This window comes from Empidonax traillii, unplaced genomic scaffold, assembly GCF_003031625.1.
Source record: "Empidonax traillii isolate 1590-97213 ecotype Southwest subspecies unplaced genomic scaffold, ASM303162v1 scaffold33:size3420811, whole genome shotgun sequence".
Taxonomy (NCBI): Eukaryota; Metazoa; Chordata; class Aves; order Passeriformes; family Tyrannidae; genus Empidonax; species Empidonax traillii.
This window is the reverse complement of record NW_020955226.1, coordinates 3,188,010-3,207,012: the sequence shown is the minus strand read 5'-3', so window position 1 is coordinate 3,207,012 and position 19,003 is coordinate 3,188,010. Positions and strand designations below refer to the sequence as shown.

The window sequence follows — 19,003 nt, the reverse complement described above, 5'->3', positions numbered from 1 at the left end:
CCCAGTACCATAAGCTTGAAAAGTAATTTTTATTACACACAAAAAAGAATAAGGAAAATAGACATTGTAATTAAAGATTTGCTTTCATCTACAAATAAGTATCTTGGGTAACAAAACAATAAAATATTTTTTTAAGTTCTTGTGAACAGTTAGAAACACAGGAAGGAATTTTCTGAAATAAAAGCAAAAGAAAGAGACATCTGAAATAGAAAATATTTGGCAATATCTCTTAGTCCCTCAATAAAATATCCATGTAAACAAACAATCCATATTTACAATATCACGTGCGATATTCTTGGTTACACGTAGTAACAGCATATATGTGATTACTGTTTTAAAATCTAATTTGCGTCATCATTTCTCAGTTTCATTAAGGTTATAAAAAAACACTGTTCTGTCTCTGTGCGTAGTACTGCATGACAGCATGTAAATACAATACTTTTTTTTTTTTCCAGGCATCTTAAAAAGATACGCTTTGAATGTTAGGTTTTGTAACTTCCTATGTTTTTATAGGAATCAAAGCTTTGGAATATAAGCTCTACAATCACATCTCTGTAAAAACAACAATGTAGAAGATTTCTAAACATGCAGAAAAATCCTGATAAAAAAGCTTCCTTTTACATATTTGAAAATACACTTTATTTCCTATGTTGCTACTGTTACTCATAAATACAGGCAAGAAAAGTTGCATGAAAGAAAGTTAATGGAAGGCCACTTTGAGAAGTAGATTTAAGACTATTACTCTCCAAAGGCCTATGTACTTTAATTTAGCAATTGAATGAAGCTCATATTTTGCAAGGATACTTAAAGACCATTTTAATCAGTTTAGAATGAAGCCAGAACTATGTTTGGTCAGTCTTAAACTAAAGGTGGATCAAGGTTTAGGAGCTCACAGCTACTGCATCTCATGGGGACTTTCCACAGAGCAGCAGCCAGAAGCCCACAGTTCATGCACATGAGATATGATTGATTATCATAATTTCCCCAAATGGAATCTTTCAGCTTCCACTGAGTTACTACTATTGTGTTTAACCTCTAAGTTGAAAAACAAGCTCCTCTCAAAAGATTGCTAATCCTCAATTTTCAACTAGTTTTATATCATCAGAATAAAGAAGTAAAGAAATGCCACCATTCTTTTTTCAGATATCCCTCCCCTTGAACAGTACATGGGATGAAATGTAAATCAGAAGGCATACTGGTTACTATGGCTTAAGTTTAACACCATAGAGAACCAATCACCTAAAAGCTGTTCATTTCAATACATCAAGGCAGTGCTGAAACAAAAGAAGTCATGGATTTTGTGGGGCTTTTCCTAGTACACTGTACAGATAATTTCTTCCAGAAAAATCCTTAGGCAACTGACTACCTTCCATACAAACATACACTTTCATTAGATGACCAAGTACTGTGCAAGGATTGAATAAACTCATTTTCCCAGGTGGGTGAGACACAGTAACAGGCTGACACACAAGTTACAATGCTGTTGCCTGGGTGAGTGCAGCATACAAAGCTGCTCAGTAAATTACTGCGACAGGCAGGTTCATTTATTCACTTCCCCTGTCATACTTCACTGTTTGACTCACTGCACATAGTGGGACTGAAGGAGTGCTCACACAATAGTTTAGTATTCCTTCTGTCATACCTGAATTCTACAGTAAGGCATTTAAAAGCAGGTATTTTCCCCAGTGAAAAAATACACCAATGCTACGTTGGTCCCAGTCATCCACAAACATGTAAGTGTAAATATAAAATTCTGGGATGTAGTCCTTGAGTACCAAATGGTACAGTAGAAAAGCTTTTAAAATATTTTATGATGCTGGCTTTCTCTACTGCATTCACCAAAGAATTAAATGTTATTACAAATCAAATAACAGGAACTGCTTTTTGTCAGAGAAGATCCAAAATAACTCATGTCCAAAATAGTTTGTACTAACACAACATTGAACTGCAAAAAAGGCATATTTGTTGAAGTTTAATGTGTTTAAACATTTTTAAAACCTGAAGCAGATAAAAACTTATGTAGTATTTAAAAAATTAGGAAATTATATGGTGTCTGAAACTGTCTATATTCCAATATGAACAGTGGTAAATTTGAACTTGTAGTGGGCTCTGCAGCTTTTACAAGAGATTATCATAGAAAGGCTTATCATTTTAACATGTGCAGTCAAAATAATCTACTATACTTATTCTTCCATAGTAGTAAAAATATATTGTTCATATCTGTGAAATTATTGAATGAGTATAATACATTAATACTTCAATTATTAGAAAGAGCTATAAAAGTAAAGTGCCAGTAGAGACTCAAGCTGCATTATTTAACACTTTAATTTCAAATTAAAAAGTCATAGAGTTTAGATAGTTTGCTTATAGACTAAAGTATGTCTTCACGCCTGTGACAGTGATGATTGTGTCAGTGTGGAGATGCCCAAATTGGCTTTCGGTTAATAGGTAACACTTCAATCAAATCAGCAAAGCTCAGCTGTTTCTTTGAGAAAGCATTTCTTACTTCAGGCTCCTTTTTTCTGACAGACTGATAGTAGTCTTTTCTGGTTTCTAACCTAATTTCTAGTCTAGTGCCATAAATCAACAGAGCTGTGCAATCAAATAAAGATAGTAAAATGCTGCCTTCTGGGATAAAAGGAAGACTTGGTTTAAGTGATATATCTGAGTGTGTTTCTATAGCTTTTCAAATAAGACAGATTCTGCATTTGGATTTCCATTCTGTGTTTCCTTAGATTTCAGTAATGACTGCACATAAGGCAAAGCCAAATGTTGTCTGTATACAATATAATTGGTAGAGTTTGTTAAAAAGTCAACAGATATGTTCTGATTTAAAAAAAAAAAATAACCCACAAGTTTGTAAAGGAAACATAACATTTTATGAAGTTATCAAGCAAACTTTTAATTTCTTGTTTTGAATTAAAAATTTTAGACTAAAATTGGAGTCATTTTTATGGAGCAACTCTTCAAAGTGCTGAATGACCTCAAATCCCATAGATCTCAGCAGCTGGTGAGGGGATTAATGATCTAGAGAAATCACAGCTCTAAACAAGTGAAAATTACCAGAAAGTTTATGTGTGAACAACTAAATTCTTCTATCTGATATACTTCATGACTGAGTTATAACCTGCAAAATCACTCAGAGCAAAATTTAGTCTCAATCTTGTTAATTTTTCATGGCTGTAAGAGATATAAGCACAAAATTAAGAAATTATATGGAAAACATTTTCCAATTATGTGCTTTTCCCATTATGTTATGTCATTCATGCTTTTGTTTTTTAATGGAGGACTGAGCATGACCCAATATAATATGTTTGGGACTTACTGGAATTTAAACTCATATGCAGAAAACTTGAGTCTCTTTGAGCAAGCCATAGTGAAAATAACCCCCAACCTATTTTTATATCAATATAACTATTAGAAGGAACCCCACCAGGGGGAGGGGCAGGATTTGGCAGTATAATAGTACTTTTATTTGGTGTATTTTCTTTACATAGTTGATCTTTGGCCTGCGTCATCCAATTTGAGGTTTTGTTTTCTGGCTGCTTCAGTACTGATCCTCAGGTCAGATTTATCTGCATTACTCCTATTTGTCATTGTGGATTCCACTTCTGTGCCTTCAGGAGTCCCTCCAATGGGCCGCAGGACTTTAGTGTTCTCTTCTAGGGGGCGCTTCCAATGGGGCCTGCTGGCCATCCACAAAACAAGGGAACCAAATACGACAAGCAAAAGGCCAAGACAGTTGACCAAAGTTGCTTCTGGTGGGGATGCACTGTATGCAGGATTTCTCCTTTGGAAGGGGAAAAGGAAAGAAAAAGTCAGAAAAGATTGTTTTAAAGACAATCCTGGTCTAAAACCAGGAGTTTCCTGCTAGGCAGTCTTTTTAAAACAAAATGATTGTCCCAATACTAGATGGCACGCAGTATTATTCTGTGCATACAGAAGTATAGTTTCCAATTAATAACTTAAAAACAAGTGGAGAAAGTACTTACAATGAAAATATAAGCTTTTCTGTGATTCCCATGAGAGCAGTTGCAATCACTGTTGCAAAGATGGTGAGACCCGAATAAACGTGTATTGGCATGAGAAATGCTCGGAGATAAACTGGAGCAAAAGGGAGCAGAAAGACAGCAAAACCCAAGACGAGCTAAACACAAAACAGATTTATAGTTAAAGCTGTAAGGAAAACATGCAGCACTTCTCAAGCAGAATAAAAAAAAATCATAAAAATTCCATTCTCAGATGTCTTCAGGTAAAAATTTGAAAAGAATTGGCATTTCTATTTTTAATGTGTTTCCATTCAAAACCAAAGCAAAATTCTGGATTAGCACTTAGGGAGCAGACATCAAATATTTTAAAAATAATCCTACTTAATACCAGTGTCCAAACTTACTGGTAATGCTAAAACTGCAACCAAACTAAGTACTGAAAACACACAAGTTTTCAGTGTCACTAATACAGTAATATATTAATGGTGTGAGTAGCTACTTTTTTACACTCTCTTCAAATCCTGTTCTCTGCTCTTGTTACAGATCTATACATAAATGGAGATCAGAAGGCAGTCTAACCTTCTGACTTGGGTGGGTTAAATAATTTTGCTTTGTTAGAGTTTTAGTTAAAGTACATATCTTTAGAAGGGGAATGGTCTCTCAATGTATCAATCAGATAGCATTTACAGAGATGCGTATGGGTGGTGTCAAGTTATGCAGAGGAGATTAGTCCTCCCATTAGCACTAATTCTGTGATGGAAAATAACCCATTGTGTCACATGGTTGCAGTCACAGGCTTGCTCAGACTACTGAGGTTGCATCCCTTCTTTAGTTTGTTTTACCATTACTCAGCCCTGCTGCTAAATTAGAAATAGTGCATGAATTTGTATTTCATCTTGCTTTAACTTGCTGTATTAGTCCTTGTTTTGTCTTTCCATGATGGATTAAGGAGCCCGATACTTTATCCCTGGAAAGCACTTTAATACACTGTAATCAAGTCATCTCTTAATCTTCCTTAGATCTGCTAAACAGTTGGAGCTTTTTAAGTCTTGCACTGAAAGATAAGTTTTCCCAACTCTCAAATTACTATTCCAGAGTTTTTTTTCTGGTCATTCTTTTTATATATATAAAAAAAATTATTCCATAGTATTTCATGTTAGTTTTGCTAATGCCATATTTTTCTTGTTGTCACAGCTTTGTGAGAAGTCATTTTGAGATTCATATAATGTTTGAGTACTTCATTCCAGAGACACTGTTTTCCAAGACACAGTCTCCATTTTAAATTTCTGCCCTATTCCTAAATTTATGTCTGTGTGCTGTACTGTGTTAACGTACATTTGACATAAATACATTTACACTATTGTTCCTGGAGGCAGAGTATGTGAGCATATGACTGACATGCCATTCCTGGCAAAGGCCAGGTGTCTTCTCTATTAACAGAGATAATACTTTATGACTGTTTTTAATAGTGCTCAGTCACTTAACAAACCTCAGTCTCTGACTGGAGATTTACACCCCAGCTTGGAGGAAGTAATACCAAAGATCTGTTGATGAGACAGGCAATGCATTAAGTGCCATTGGCCATGTTTATAGTAACAAAATGAGAAGTAGAACAAAGACCTTATTCACAATTCTTTATTTAACCACTAGAAAAAATGCCAATACTATAGTGGTAGCACAGATTTCCCAGAAATAGCTGCATTACTAGGACAAAGAATATTATAACACCGTTCCTTCTTATTCATACTAATTTCATTTACTTTTTCAGCTAGAGAGAATATACTCAGCTACAATATGCTTTCTGTTTTTTCTAAGTGTTAAAAACTATTTGAACACTATTTCCTGAAGCTCCTAGCTTGAGCAGTGAAGGATAAAAGTCCAGAACCCAAATCCCTCAGCTGAGGATTTTCTGTGCTGGATCACAGATAATGAAGTCTTTTTTCTTCTTAGTGTTTTGGCAAAAAAAAAAAAAATTGAAAGAACAAAATAGATTTCTTTAGTATAATAACACAATACAGGAAGTTCAGTACGTATATGCAGAAACATCATATCTGTATGTGTACTGTAGATGTCAGGGCATGCCCGGTCCACTTCTATGCCAAATGCAAAACATACTAAGTTAGCTCATTTTACATTATAATAATGCCAATTCTCTGCCAACAGGAGCAGTTTAGAGCATGCCCACAAACATCTATCAAAGTTTTGCTGATTCAGGAAAATCAGCCAGTATAGCTTATTCAGATCTCTACTGCTCCCTGCAGCACTTGTTCTGCTGATAAACAGAAGTCTTGAGGCCAAGAAGTGATTACTTAAAATTATGATAGCTGAAAAAAAAAAGGCAAAGCAGTTACTTCATTTGAGACTTCCTTAATACAAGTTCTAGCTGTATTTAAATGTGCTTCCAACAAACCAAATAACTTGCTTTAACTTCAGCAGTTAACAGAGCTTAGAAACACAATACTGTGTAACTGTAAAATAAATAAATGGCCACTATCCCAGCAAATAAACAAAATATGCTTTAAAATGCATTTTTCATCAAAATCAAGGACCCAGTATTTGCACATTTACATGCTAATTTGCCAAATCCAGGAGTGTCAAATGGCTATCCTAGTAGTTACAGTGTACTAGCAAGGGCCTATTGGGCCTAAATTACTCAAAACATTCCTCAAAGTTACAACCCATTTATAAATAGTTAGATTCTGACCTGGAGAGAATAAAATATAAGAGCAGTCAGCCCAATCCAGCTGTGCAGACTGTACATGTTAGGAATGTTCTTGGCATTGTGGTAATCAAACACGGCTACCATAGAAACAATTGCAAGAATCATGGCTATGGTATTTAATCCAGCGTGTATGAACTTCATTAGGAGTTTGCTGCACTTCCAGGTCCAGGGCAGTCTGTACACAATAATAGCTGAAGAAAAGAACAGAAACAAGATTTTATGCCTTATAACTTCTCTCAGATGTTAATAATTACACATAATTCACATCGTTCCACGGTAAATTACAGCAAAATCCAACCTTTAGTCCTCTATAAAAGTCTATTAAAAGGCTTTTTCTCATACACAAAACATAGCATGTTCCAAATATACAACTGAGGCTTAAATACAGCTTTTAGGGAGATTTTAAAAATCCCAAATTTAAGCATGTTTAAAAAAAAAACCAACAAAAAACCCGCAAACCAGTAAACAACTTGGTGCCATCTTTTCCTCAGTCATTAAATTGATCTAACAGGGATTCTGCATAGGATTTTGATTTTTCTCCTACTAGTGAGATAGACCCTGAGTCTTCTATTTAGAAAATCTCACTTGTTGAGAATGTGTGTCAGATTATTTTTCTAATATTTATTCTCTTTGTCAACTTTGGATAATGCGATTCTTGAATTATGTAAATATTTATATGACCATCTATTGCACTGATATTAACAGGTCTGCTTTAAATGGAAAAGTGCTCTTCAGCATAAGGGAATCATAACCTTACTTGTAAGAGACAAAAGCATTTGGCACATACAACTCTTCCACCACTTTTAGATGAATGTAGGGGGTTTTTGCCTATACTTGCTTTAATAACTGTAGCAGACAGTCCAGTCTGAACAAAACAGCAATCCAGTGTTGGAGCCAGTGATCCAACACTAGATGGTCCATAAGAATAACTTAGCATAGAGCTGCTTCTTCAAGATCCCCACCGCCCCTTCCCTGCCACAACTGTCCCCTGCCTGTCATATGACCCAGGTGCTTTCCACAGCAGATGCAAACAGGCCAGATTAGATCACTGAAGCCCCAGGTACATCTGACTACAAACCACGTAGTAATTCTGGGTGTGTAACAACACATATTTAGATAAGAGGGGTCAAATATTTATGAGGACAAGTGATAACCTGACCAATAAAAGCTAATGCCCACATCCATAATGTCTTGGCTGAGCAAAAAGCTCCATTCAGTGACTCAGCACATCTTCATTTAAGATTTCTGCTTATGGAATTACACTAAAATTTTTACATATGATTAGATACACTAAAACAAAAGAGTAATAATGTATTCAGGTTTTAAAAGCTTCCTGTTCCAAATATAGAAATAGAAAAGTATTACCTTAATGCAAAGATTAGGAGTTTTCTTAAGTGATTCTCATGTGCCTTAGTCATTACTCATGACTTCTCTGTAACCCTAGCTTTTTAGGCAAAAAGCATAGATTATAAATAGAATATTCTTTCTATATGTAGTGGTGAACAACAATAATAAATGATTTATTAATTTCAAAGTTCTGTTTACACTTTTTTTTTTACTTGGATGCATGCCAGTAAATACAATACTGCACTAAATAATTCACAAAGAAAACACTGTTCATGAGTCAAATTTCCAGACTGTGATCTGATTTTAAATCAATGTGAGCTTTTACATACTGTGTGAAAATATAATACTGGAATGAATGTGTCCCTTAAAATATTTAAATATATTCAGCACTTAGGCAGTTCTCAGCTTTCTACTTTAAAAAACAAGAGTAGTAAATCCTACAAAATCAGGAAGAGATTGTTTTTAGGAAGGTTTTACTGTCTTATGTAAGTATGACTCAGCACACCAAGCTTACGATCACTTCCAGCAGTTCCCCAAAAGTTAAATGGTAATGTTAGAATCATAGAATCATTGGGTTGGAAAAGACCTCTCAGACCATCAAGTTCAACCATTAACCTATCGCTGCCATGTTCACACTAAACCATATCCTTGAGCACCACATATGCACGTTCTTTGAACACTTCCAGGGACAGTGATTCTACCTCTTTGCTGGGCACCCTGTTCTAATACCTGATCACCTTCTGGTGAAGAAATTACTCCAAGTATCCAGTCTGAAGGGCACTGGTGCAACTGGCCATTTTCTCTTGTTACTTGGGAGATAAGATCAATCCCCACTAGCTACTATCTCCTTTCAGGTAGTTGTAGAGAATGATAAGTTCCTCCCTGAGCCTCCTTTTCTCCAGGCTTAATGACCCCAGCTCCCTCACCTGCTCATCAGACTTGTTCTCCAGACCCTTTACCACCTCTGCTGCCCTCCTCTGGACTCACTCCAGCACCTCAATGTCTGGCTTCAATCGAGGGGCCCAGAACTGAACACAGCACTTGAGGTGCAGCCTCACCAGTGCCCAGTACAGGGGGACAATCACTGCCCTGGTCCTGCTGGTGGCACTGTTTCTGATATAAGCCAACATTCTGTTGGCCGCCTTGGCCACCTGGGCACACTGCTGGCTCACGCTCAGCCAGCTGCCAATAATATCCTGCATTAGACTATTATTGAATCAACTTAGTGCTGATGATAATGATTTCTAATTTCATAAAGCAGATATGTCAAAGGGCCTCAAACAAGCCTCAGCATCCCATGAGGATATTCCCAGCAAATCCTCCTTACCATTTGGCCCATAGTACTGTCAATCATTTATTCAAAGTGCAGCTGAGTACTGGACTCTGTATGTCTTAAAGAAAACTTCATGAGCATAGGCTTTCAGTCTAATTTTTCAGTCTTTGATCTCAGACAGAACAAGTCTGGGCTAAAATTTTTGTATAACATTTTTCTGTTTTCATCTAGTTGTTTTAACTTCAAAAATCACTATCAGATTCACCAGTCCACATGGTCCTTGTCCATGTGCCTTGTCCACATAGTGTCAGATCTCCATCTGGGCCTTGAATTCTCTGGGCTGTTTCCCATAAACAGTATGATAGAAAACCAAGGAATACAGACTGGACGCTTGTTAACAATGCCATGCATTAGTACGTTACATGCCACAGCCTGGGACATATGAATGGTAGTACAATTTGTTTTAATTCTCTTTCTGTGAAGACTATGTGTGAAGCTACACATTGCAGCTTGAGCAGATCTGACTGTTTATCAGTGTGAAAAGACACAGTCTTATTTTCCCATCACCTCTTCTGTGTGCTTTTCCTAGTGCTTTTCTGAACTGCCAGAGGAAACAAGACAGTCTGGGGAACAAAGGGGAGAAAAGGAAGATTTGTCTTTCAGTAGTGCAAGCTCTTAAAACTTACTCAGATGTGATGTGTAATTTCATCTCAAAATTAAGGCCTGGGTTAAAAGCACATACACAGTTACAGAATTTTTAGTGGGAACATGGTAAAGCAGCTCTGTGAATAACTTTCTCTAGGTACAGCATCTCCAGTACTGTTAAGAGATTTGATAGTCTAGGCACCCTAGACTGAACTTTTGAGGATGGGAGAAAGGCTACCCCACCTTCCTTGTTCTGACTCACTCTTTATTCACTCTTCCACCACCCCAAAAGCCACCACGCAGCTCCTCAGTCTGCAACAGAGATTGCCACATCTCTGTAGAAAAAAAGATATTCTTTTATAAAGTGAGTAATGGGAAATTCTCAAAAACCATTTTTATCACATTATATCTTGATGGATTTCTTAATTATTCCTATAAGAGGACTAATCATTTGCAGGCCAAAATGAACTATCATGCAAATATTCCTTTGGATCATGCCCCGAGTCTGTAGTCACTGTTCAACAATTGCACATGTAAATTTATTTACTTATTTAACCCATTCCATCACACTACTATTCCTTCAAGCTCTTCTTAAAAATTTTTTCATCATGTTTTTTTCTTATTATTTTCAAAAATGTTGCTGTACTAATAGCACACAGTTTTATTGCCTCTGTTTTTCCCACTTTAAGTCTAGGAAATCTTGTGGACAATTACTGTGCACTGACAGTGTTTTGTCAGGTATCATTTACCCATAGGTGCTGATCCATAAATATTAAATCTTAATATTACCATGCCTATAGCTTTTCCATTTGATTGACAAGATATATACAACACTTTTATTAGGGCATACTACTTCCCAGTATGCACATTATATTATAGTCATCTCTTCTACCTCCTACAGACAATACAACATTTCCATCCTTTGAATAGACTAATAAACTCAAGAAACAATTGGTTTTGTTATTATTTAAAATCCTCCACAAAAATTTAACCAAGATTTTTTTACATACTCCTACTTTTAACTACTTAAAGACTTGTGTTTCTTGTGTGTTTCCAAAGAGGTATCTCTTTTCCCAGTCTCCTCCAAATTACTTTGGATTCAGGGGCAGACTTTTGTCAATCAAATTTGAATCAGATTCACAGTGGTATCTGTTGATATTTTATCTGATTTACTACAATACTCCTTCAGTCTCAAACTTTGTTTTCATGTTATATAACAGAATTTCCTCCCCAAAGAATGATCAAAGTGAATTCTTTCTATATGTGGAGATTTTTAACTATGGTAAATCTCCATTTACTTTACATATATCCTTACCTACAGAAGGTTTAAGACAACACCCTTTCTCTGTGACACAGGGAAAAAATTGAGTTTCAAAGGGAAAAAAATATAAAATACATTGGAAAAAGCTGCAGAAAACCTCCCCCTATTTTCTTAAAAAATGCTATGCTTATATAAAAAAACCAGTAGCTTAGGCACAATAAGTAGTACAGAATATATATTAATGAAGTCAACAGGTGAATTTCATTGCTTATTTATAGCCTGAAATTACACTTCCTATTGAGCAATATTATGTAGAACAACTTCAAAATACTGTTTATTGCTCAATAGTAGTTTGTAACTTGAAGCCACAAAACTGAGAACACCCCCACTCCCAGTGGAAAAAAAAATTTACAGTGTATGTTCAAATCTCAACATTCCCTTCATCGCCAGAACTAGACAGCCTTCGGCATCTTCCAACCTCTTGACTGGTTGAGCTCCTGCTGGAGAGCAAGCGAGCACACACGTGATACAAACAACGTGTTCCACTGAAATGAATGCTGGACAAGTTTTCTGGCTGGATGAATGCGATGTATCATTCAGCAGTGAAGCAAATGTAAATAAGGTTATTAAAAATTAAATTCTAAGTTTGTCTAGATAAAATTGGAGTTTATCTGCTATTACAAAGAAATACTCCTGCTTACATTTATACTGTAAGTTGCCAGAGGTTCTTCCTTCCTTAAAAACGGTGAAATCTTCCCCATCCTCTCCCGTCAAAACTCAGTGGTAACTCTTTGGAAGCATTTCCACTGTTCTGTGCAGTATTTATTTGTCCTTCGTGGGCCCATTACTAATGTTTCACTTAGTTCTCCTCATACTGAAACTGGCAAGATTTGTGTCACTGAGTTTATAATAAAGTTACTGTTGGAAGCTGTTCTGTCAGATTTTCCCATTACTTTTTAATGCCATTAGCATAAATTTGCTCTCCCAAATTTCAGGATTTAAAAGGTACAGTGCAGTGATGTTATTTTTTGCAATATTTAGCTGTGGTTAGAATATATTCGAAGGGTAGATAAGCACTTCTGTGGCACTCTGTCATTATCTGCATTTCAAACTTTACAGAAAGCATAGTATATTTCTTTCATAAATTGACAGTTTATCTACTACGGTGTGTCTAATTTGGTTGATTTATTGGAATTACCCAGTTATGCCAACAGCAAAACACAGTTCCAACTCCAATATTCGTGCTGGCCTCAAGAAACAACCCTTGCACAGAAGACCCAATGGGCTAATTGCGTGGGATGGGAAAAAGGATACTGTTCATTTTCTAAGTGTAATGGGAAACAGTTAAATGTCAGAACAAGGCTGAACTCTATGAAGTCAAATGTTTACACACTCAACAAAAAACAAACCAAACCAAACCAAAAAGACAACACTGCATCATAATAACTGGATGTTATTTAGGCAACAGAGTTAAGAATTAATTGAAAACATATATTTTACAAAATAACTTATTCTAAGTCTGGACTGAAGAACTGCATTTTAATGGTGCTCGTGGTGCTACGTTTTCTCTGGCACAAACCCCATTCCTGGATCAAGCTTCTGTGGTATTGAACTTTCCTTTCTCTTCTGGGGACATGGGAGAGAGCCAAAGGAGAAACTTTCCTAGGGCAGCATTTCTGGCATTTGGATTCTCAACCCGCATAAATTCAGGCTGCCTAGGAAAACACACCTCTCAAATATTACTCAAAGTGCACGGCAGTCCCAGGCCAGGGTAAACAAGTGCCTGCAGAAGAAAAAAAAAAAAAAAAAGCCCAAACCGATACGTAGCAGTTTTGGCTTATTACAAGGGACTCTTTGTGCCTTCCCGGGGAGTGCCAGCTTCCCCGGACCGCTCCGTCCGTGCACCAGGGACCGGCCGCAGCGCTCCCGCTGTCACCGCCACCGCCCGGGGGCCGCCCCCGCCCCGCTCCTGGCAGCGCCGGCCCTCTCCGTGCCAGCCCCGCACCCGGGACCCCGACGCACCGATGCCCTGGATGAAGACGAAGCCCGTGATGACGAGGACGGGGTGCCAGTTGAACTCCCCCAGGCCGCCGTCCCAGCTCAGCCCCTCGCGGTAGTGGAAGACCCAGACGAGGGAGAGGATGACGGACACGAAGCCGACCAGCAGCGTGGAGGCCAACAGCGCCAAGAATCGCCCGTAGTCCTCCATCTTCCGCGCCCCGAGCGCGGCAGCGAGCGCCGCGAAGGAGGGGCAGGCCGGCGGCCGGGCGGGGTCGGGGTCGGGCCCGGCGGGGACGGGACGGGGAGAGACGGAACGCGGAGCCGCAGGGGCGGGAGCAGGAGAGCAGGGCGGCACTCCGCGACCCTCCGCCCTGCCCCGAGTCCCGGGACCCTCTCAGCGCTGCTTTTTCACGAGGAAGGTGTTGCCTTTTTTTTTTTTTTTTTTTTTTAAAAGCAGTTTTCACAAGCTCCAAGTGTCCCCTCGCATTCAGAACCGCGCCTTAGAAAAGAATTTTCTGTATCAACCTGTCCCTTTCCAGGGTGGCGGCCCCACTGCGCTCCTCCCGGCAGCGGAGTAAGGGAGCTGATGGTCGCGGGTTTTGGGTTTTGTGGGGGAGGCTGTAGTGGACGTTGGGGAATTTACAGACCTGCCATAAAGATAGGGCACTGCAGCCATAAGCACTTACAGATAAAGCAGGAGCGCTGCTGTGACGAAGAGGCAGACGGAGCATACAGAAAATACAGAGTAGGAGGAGCGCACTTAAAGATACTGATGAACTTGCCTGTACTTGGAGCACGGCTTGCCATCATGATCGCTCCCTTCCCACTGGATTCATGGAGTGCTGCAAATGTAGAACAGATACTAACCGGTTTTATATATGGAGTCTGGCCTAAGTGCACAGGAGGGTGTGGACATTGTTCTGTTGAATAGCATAAATATATCAAAAGGGAGCACATGAAACTTAAGACAATTCCAACAGGTATGGAAGGACTCATGCGGGGAAGTTATTGAGGAAAAGAGAAGGAAATAAAACAGAATTGCAAAGGAGACAACAGGCAGCACCTGCCAAAAATATAACATGATAGATTAGATCCGTTTTGTCAAATCATGTATTCAGTCACTTTTTGCTTTGCTTAAGGGCATTCAGCTGGCTCTGAAGTCTGTCAAATGCAGTAGTGATACCGAAAAGCAACAGAAACAAACTTCTTAAACCCAATCTGTAGGTATTAAAAAGCAGTGTGCTGGATATCTGGGGGATAGCTCCTCTAATTGAATGTGCCAAATGACAGACAGACAGACAGACAGGGCTTTTTATTGCACATCACATATTCATTAGATATTCTCGCTTAATACACAGTCATTAGTTTGCTTTACATAGTCACAACCCCATTGGAAGTCCTTGTTTAGTCCTGCCGAGTCATCTGCATTGTCTTGACTTCAGTTCTTGAGCAGGCACAGCGTCATTGTGTTTCACCTCCAAAAACTGTAACGTTCGTTCTTTATCTTATTTGAGGATGCAGAGCTTAGTTTACATCCTGTTTGTCTGAGTACATCCCTTATCTAATTCTCTAGGACTTCTCTAAGATTATATTGTTCCTTATTTAGGCATTCTGGAGTGCTGTGAACAATGTTTCTATTTCTCCTATCAGTAGGAGGCTATGCCCAAACGTGTATTCAGCACTTTTAAAATTACTTAGAAATTCATTAACTGATTGAGAGAAAAAAACTGTTTATTTTTTTACTCTGGCTAATCTTTGAGCTGTCTGGTATCTCACACTCAAACTGAGGCCTAAAAAAAATTAAAGGAAACAGTTTTATGGAACTTAAAATAGTTTCAGTAGAATACTGCCAATTCAAACTCCGTCCTTACTAACAAGTGCTGGAAACATCTACATAGAGACATGAAGACCGGGCCAGATTGGAAGGGGATGCAGACATATTTCTTCATTATCCTCTCTAATCTCTTAAAAATAGATGCTGGGCTCTGACATTTTAAAGAAAAGCTTCACTTGGGCATCAACTGTTTAGAGATGTTTATCTTTAATTTGCATGGATTTGGTGTGACCTGCCCTCAGGATTTCAGTGGTTGCTCATTCTAGTCACAATGGGAACTAGAACTGATAACACTGATACTGTTAAGTTTGACAAGTCACAGCATTTATGAGAACCAAGATCTAAGCCCTGAATCTACTGATAAATGCACTTCCAAGGATGCCAGATTGTGATTAGCTTATGAGGCACAAAGGTCATCTCAATATTATGGTCATAAAAATTTTATTAAGTTTTTTATGGATTGTTAAGTGAATCTTTTTATATGCAAACCAGCATATAGTAAAACCATAGATCTGCCTACTTGTGCACAAAAAATACCATATGGGTTAAACAAAATGGTACTTCTCCATGATCAGTTTTGGGGTATTTTTCTATACTTATCTGGAATCCTTTACTCACTGTCTTTTAAACAATCAATCTTTATTATATTTTTTTTTAAATAACATTTACTTAAAGAGTATTGTAAAACCTTCAGATTGATGTTGAAATGTTACAGATAGCAAAGCATCGTTTTTATGGTGTTTCTCAGTTCCATGCAAGGGATTGCAAAAATTACTTTTATCTCTGTAAAGCCTAAAAACTGATGCAAATATTTATTTTAATTTACCTTTTATGAACCTAAATTTCCCAACTGCAAAATACTTCAAGTTCCCACTGATTTCAACAAGCTTTCATTACATCCAATACCCCAACAGTCCCATATAGGAACCTTCTACCCAAGTGGATTTTACTTATGCTTAAAACTATATTTCTCAGAAGACTTTCATAAATTCCTGTAGCTCAAACTGGTTTGCCCTGTTAAGCAGCAAATAACAAGAGCAAACACAAAATTTTATTGAACTGAAAAATGAGGCCCAGTTTTGCCAGCTAACCTAGGATGAATTTTTTTAAAAACAGAAGTGAAGAAATGTGAAAGCTTGCAGATTGCTACGTAAACCAAACAGCACAAAGTGCAAAATAAATCCTTAGACAAAGTGAAATGTTCTTTATGGAACATCTGTAATACAGAGAGGATTTTAAGCAGCACAATTAGTAACTCCTGCCCATATTTCTCCTTGTTTCCTGTTCTTCCACCTCTTCTTGCCCACCTGATGCAAATGTCAGATTGGTCTTGAATCAGAAGCGATCCTTAGCACAGCTACAATGTCCAAGTGGATTGCATGTTTACATGGGAGTGGGAACTCAACATGATACAGCTGACTGCTGACGCATTTGATAATCTCTTTGGAAAACAAAACTCCCCTGGCATAAGAAGGAAACTATCCTGTACAGGTCTTCCAAGTCTCTTGGATCAATGAACACCTGCATTTGTTAACCAGGCCCTCTGTTCTTTCCCAGAGCCTCTGTTTCTTAGAGACAATGATTTTTTCCAGTACATTACCAACTCTGTCAAGTGTGTGCTCCCTCTTAGCAGTTCTGCTGGGACATAACCTAATACACACTTCTTTCTTTGGGTTGCTGCGTTGTCAGATGTAGGGTATCTGTAACTTTAGACCTGGAAGAACTTAAAAAGTAGACAGACAAAATAAGACCTATAAAAAAAAAGATTCACAGGTTATTTTGAAGAGGCAGAAATACAGGCAGAAATTTTGGATTTCTGCCTGTATTGTTCCTGCAGTATTTGGGAACTTCTGTCATCGTTGCTATACCATTCATATATTTTTAGAGCAGGAGCCTAGACATAAATATACACAAATGCTTGTCTAAGCAACACACCATGTCACCATAGATCATTATTTTGTGCTTCTGATGTAATTTTTCAATATGGGAAGTATTTCTGGTTTCCAGTCACCAGTAACTGACTTGTCAGAGCTGTACTTGGAATGTACTACAGCCTCTTCTACCAGCTACAACTTTATTTCTGCTTTTTCATGCTGGACAAGTCACTGAAGATCGAAGCTGTAGAACAGGATATTTTAGATAAGTTGCAGTATTCCATAGAGCATTTGGATGGGTTTTTCAGAAGCCCAGTGGCTATTCATCTTGTAAACAAACAAAAGGGCTGAGATAGTCCAATCAGGTTTGTTCTGGCAGCTAATGTAACTGGCTTTTGTGGGAGCTTTAGAAATACCCCTGTAGAAGTTATCTTACCAGGAGTAATACTGACAAAGAAGTCTAAATAATTAGTGTTGGAATAGCACAAGCAAACCAGAATGATCCTTTTGCTCTTTTTGGTATTGAGTTCCATGCCTAAGCTACAGAACCATTTGATGCTTGCTATTGAAGGCATCACTAATTTTGTCTTTGCAAAAATTGTGACTGTGGGATAAGATGCTTCCTAAAAATAATTTTTACTTATTTTCCACCCCAGAGAGAGCTTTTGCTGCGACAAAATAAGGCACATAATGCAGCTTTTCCAAAATTCAGTACTGGTTATAGGCCAGTCATTGTTACCTATGCAATGAAACTCTTTGTTGTTGTTCAGTACATAAACATTTGGCTTCTGTGAGTTGTAGCATATTTTTCTAATAATTTAAGGTATTTTGTTAAAGTATTTTAAAACTGGGGACTCCATGGCGGTAGCTGGAATTGTCAAAGCAAGATTATAAAATTTTACAGCTTGCAGTTTTTATTTGACTTGTGCTTTCTCCTTTTGTTCCCCACTGCTCAGCAGCCTTGCAGTGAGTGTGTACTCAATGACAAGAGAGGGGCAGGATGGGCACTCTTCTAATGCTCAATGTTCATTGCTTCCTTATCAGAAAAAGCCAGTCCTTCCTATCTTTTCATTTCCTAGACAATGACTGGGAAATTCCACCTAGGCCTCTGCACCCCTGTGTTTATCAAATACAAAGAGAGGTAGCACTTTTGGAATCCCATTTTTCTTCTCTATCCAGATCATTGAGAAAGGGGGAAAAAAAATTTTTAAAAAGTGATTTTGTTGAAGTAGAAGTGCTGGAAGTAAGCTGCTGTGGTCCGCAAAACAAAATGTTTGTAAGACAGTCATAAAATCAAGCCAGCTTCCAGGCAGTACAAAGAAGGGGCAGTGGCATTATAAAGAGCTAAACTAGGAAGAGCGTGGTGTCAGCACTCAGGAGTTTCCTAGATCTCCGATGCCCCAGAGCATGGAAACGTGCTGTGACCATGCTCCAAGGTGCAGGTCAGAGGCAGCCAACGCACACAGTACATACCCAAGGCTGAGACTAACTTCAGACAGAATCAGGAAAACTGCCCATGTATGAGTCTAATTGTGGAGCATCCAAGTAAACATGTTCACAGAATAATTTTCCTGTCTGTCTGCTGGCAAACTGCTCTCACTGGGGACTGTCTGGAGAGCCTGCAGTCCTGTCCCGTGGAATGCATTGCTTCTCCTGCAGCATCTCAAGGAAGCCAGAGCTCTTTAACCACTCGGTGGAGTAATTCCAGTGAATGTTAGATTCCTTTTTTCTTTTCCTCAGAAGAATGTGCACTTACTCTTCCCTAAAAATATGTTCCCAAGAACTCAATTTCCTTCTCCACACAGGCAGGAACAAGGCATTTGTACTCCCGGTTTACTAAATGAGTTATTAGGCTATACCAAGCAGTTCTTAACAATTGCCTCATTGTAACTCTTCACTCTGCTAGGATACCTAGTTCTTTTTATTAAAAAACAAAAAACAACCCAGCCTATTTTTGCAGTTCATGTAATCTTTTGTTAGCTGAAGAAAGCACTTTAACTACTTTAAATTTGTTCAATCTATAAACTTTAGAATGCGTTGACATAAAATTGTTTTGG

The 19,003-nt window shown here is 38.1% G+C and overlaps 1 protein-coding gene across 2 annotated transcripts in view; it reads right to left on the bottom strand.

Annotated features, from left to right (window-relative positions):
- Positions 1-2,770: 2,770 nt before the first annotated feature.
- Positions 2,771-19,003, bottom strand: part of DCAF17 (DDB1 and CUL4 associated factor 17) — a 37,333-nt gene continuing 21,100 nt past the window's right edge. Inside the window, exons 1-4 of one of the 2 annotated variants that reach the window (XM_027911593.1) lie at positions 13,260-13,549; positions 6,694-6,902; positions 3,993-4,147; positions 2,771-3,790 (exon numbers count right to left, since the gene is read on the bottom strand). In XM_027911593.1, the coding sequence (XP_027767394.1) occupies positions 3,490-3,790; positions 3,993-4,147; positions 6,694-6,902; positions 13,260-13,446 (852 nt within the window). In that variant the 5' untranslated portion in view covers positions 13,447-13,549 and the 3' untranslated portion in view covers positions 2,771-3,489. Of the gene's footprint in view, positions 3,791-3,992; positions 4,148-6,693; positions 6,903-13,259; positions 13,550-19,003 lie in introns of those variants that run through there. The other variant, XM_027911588.1, reaches the window with a different exon arrangement.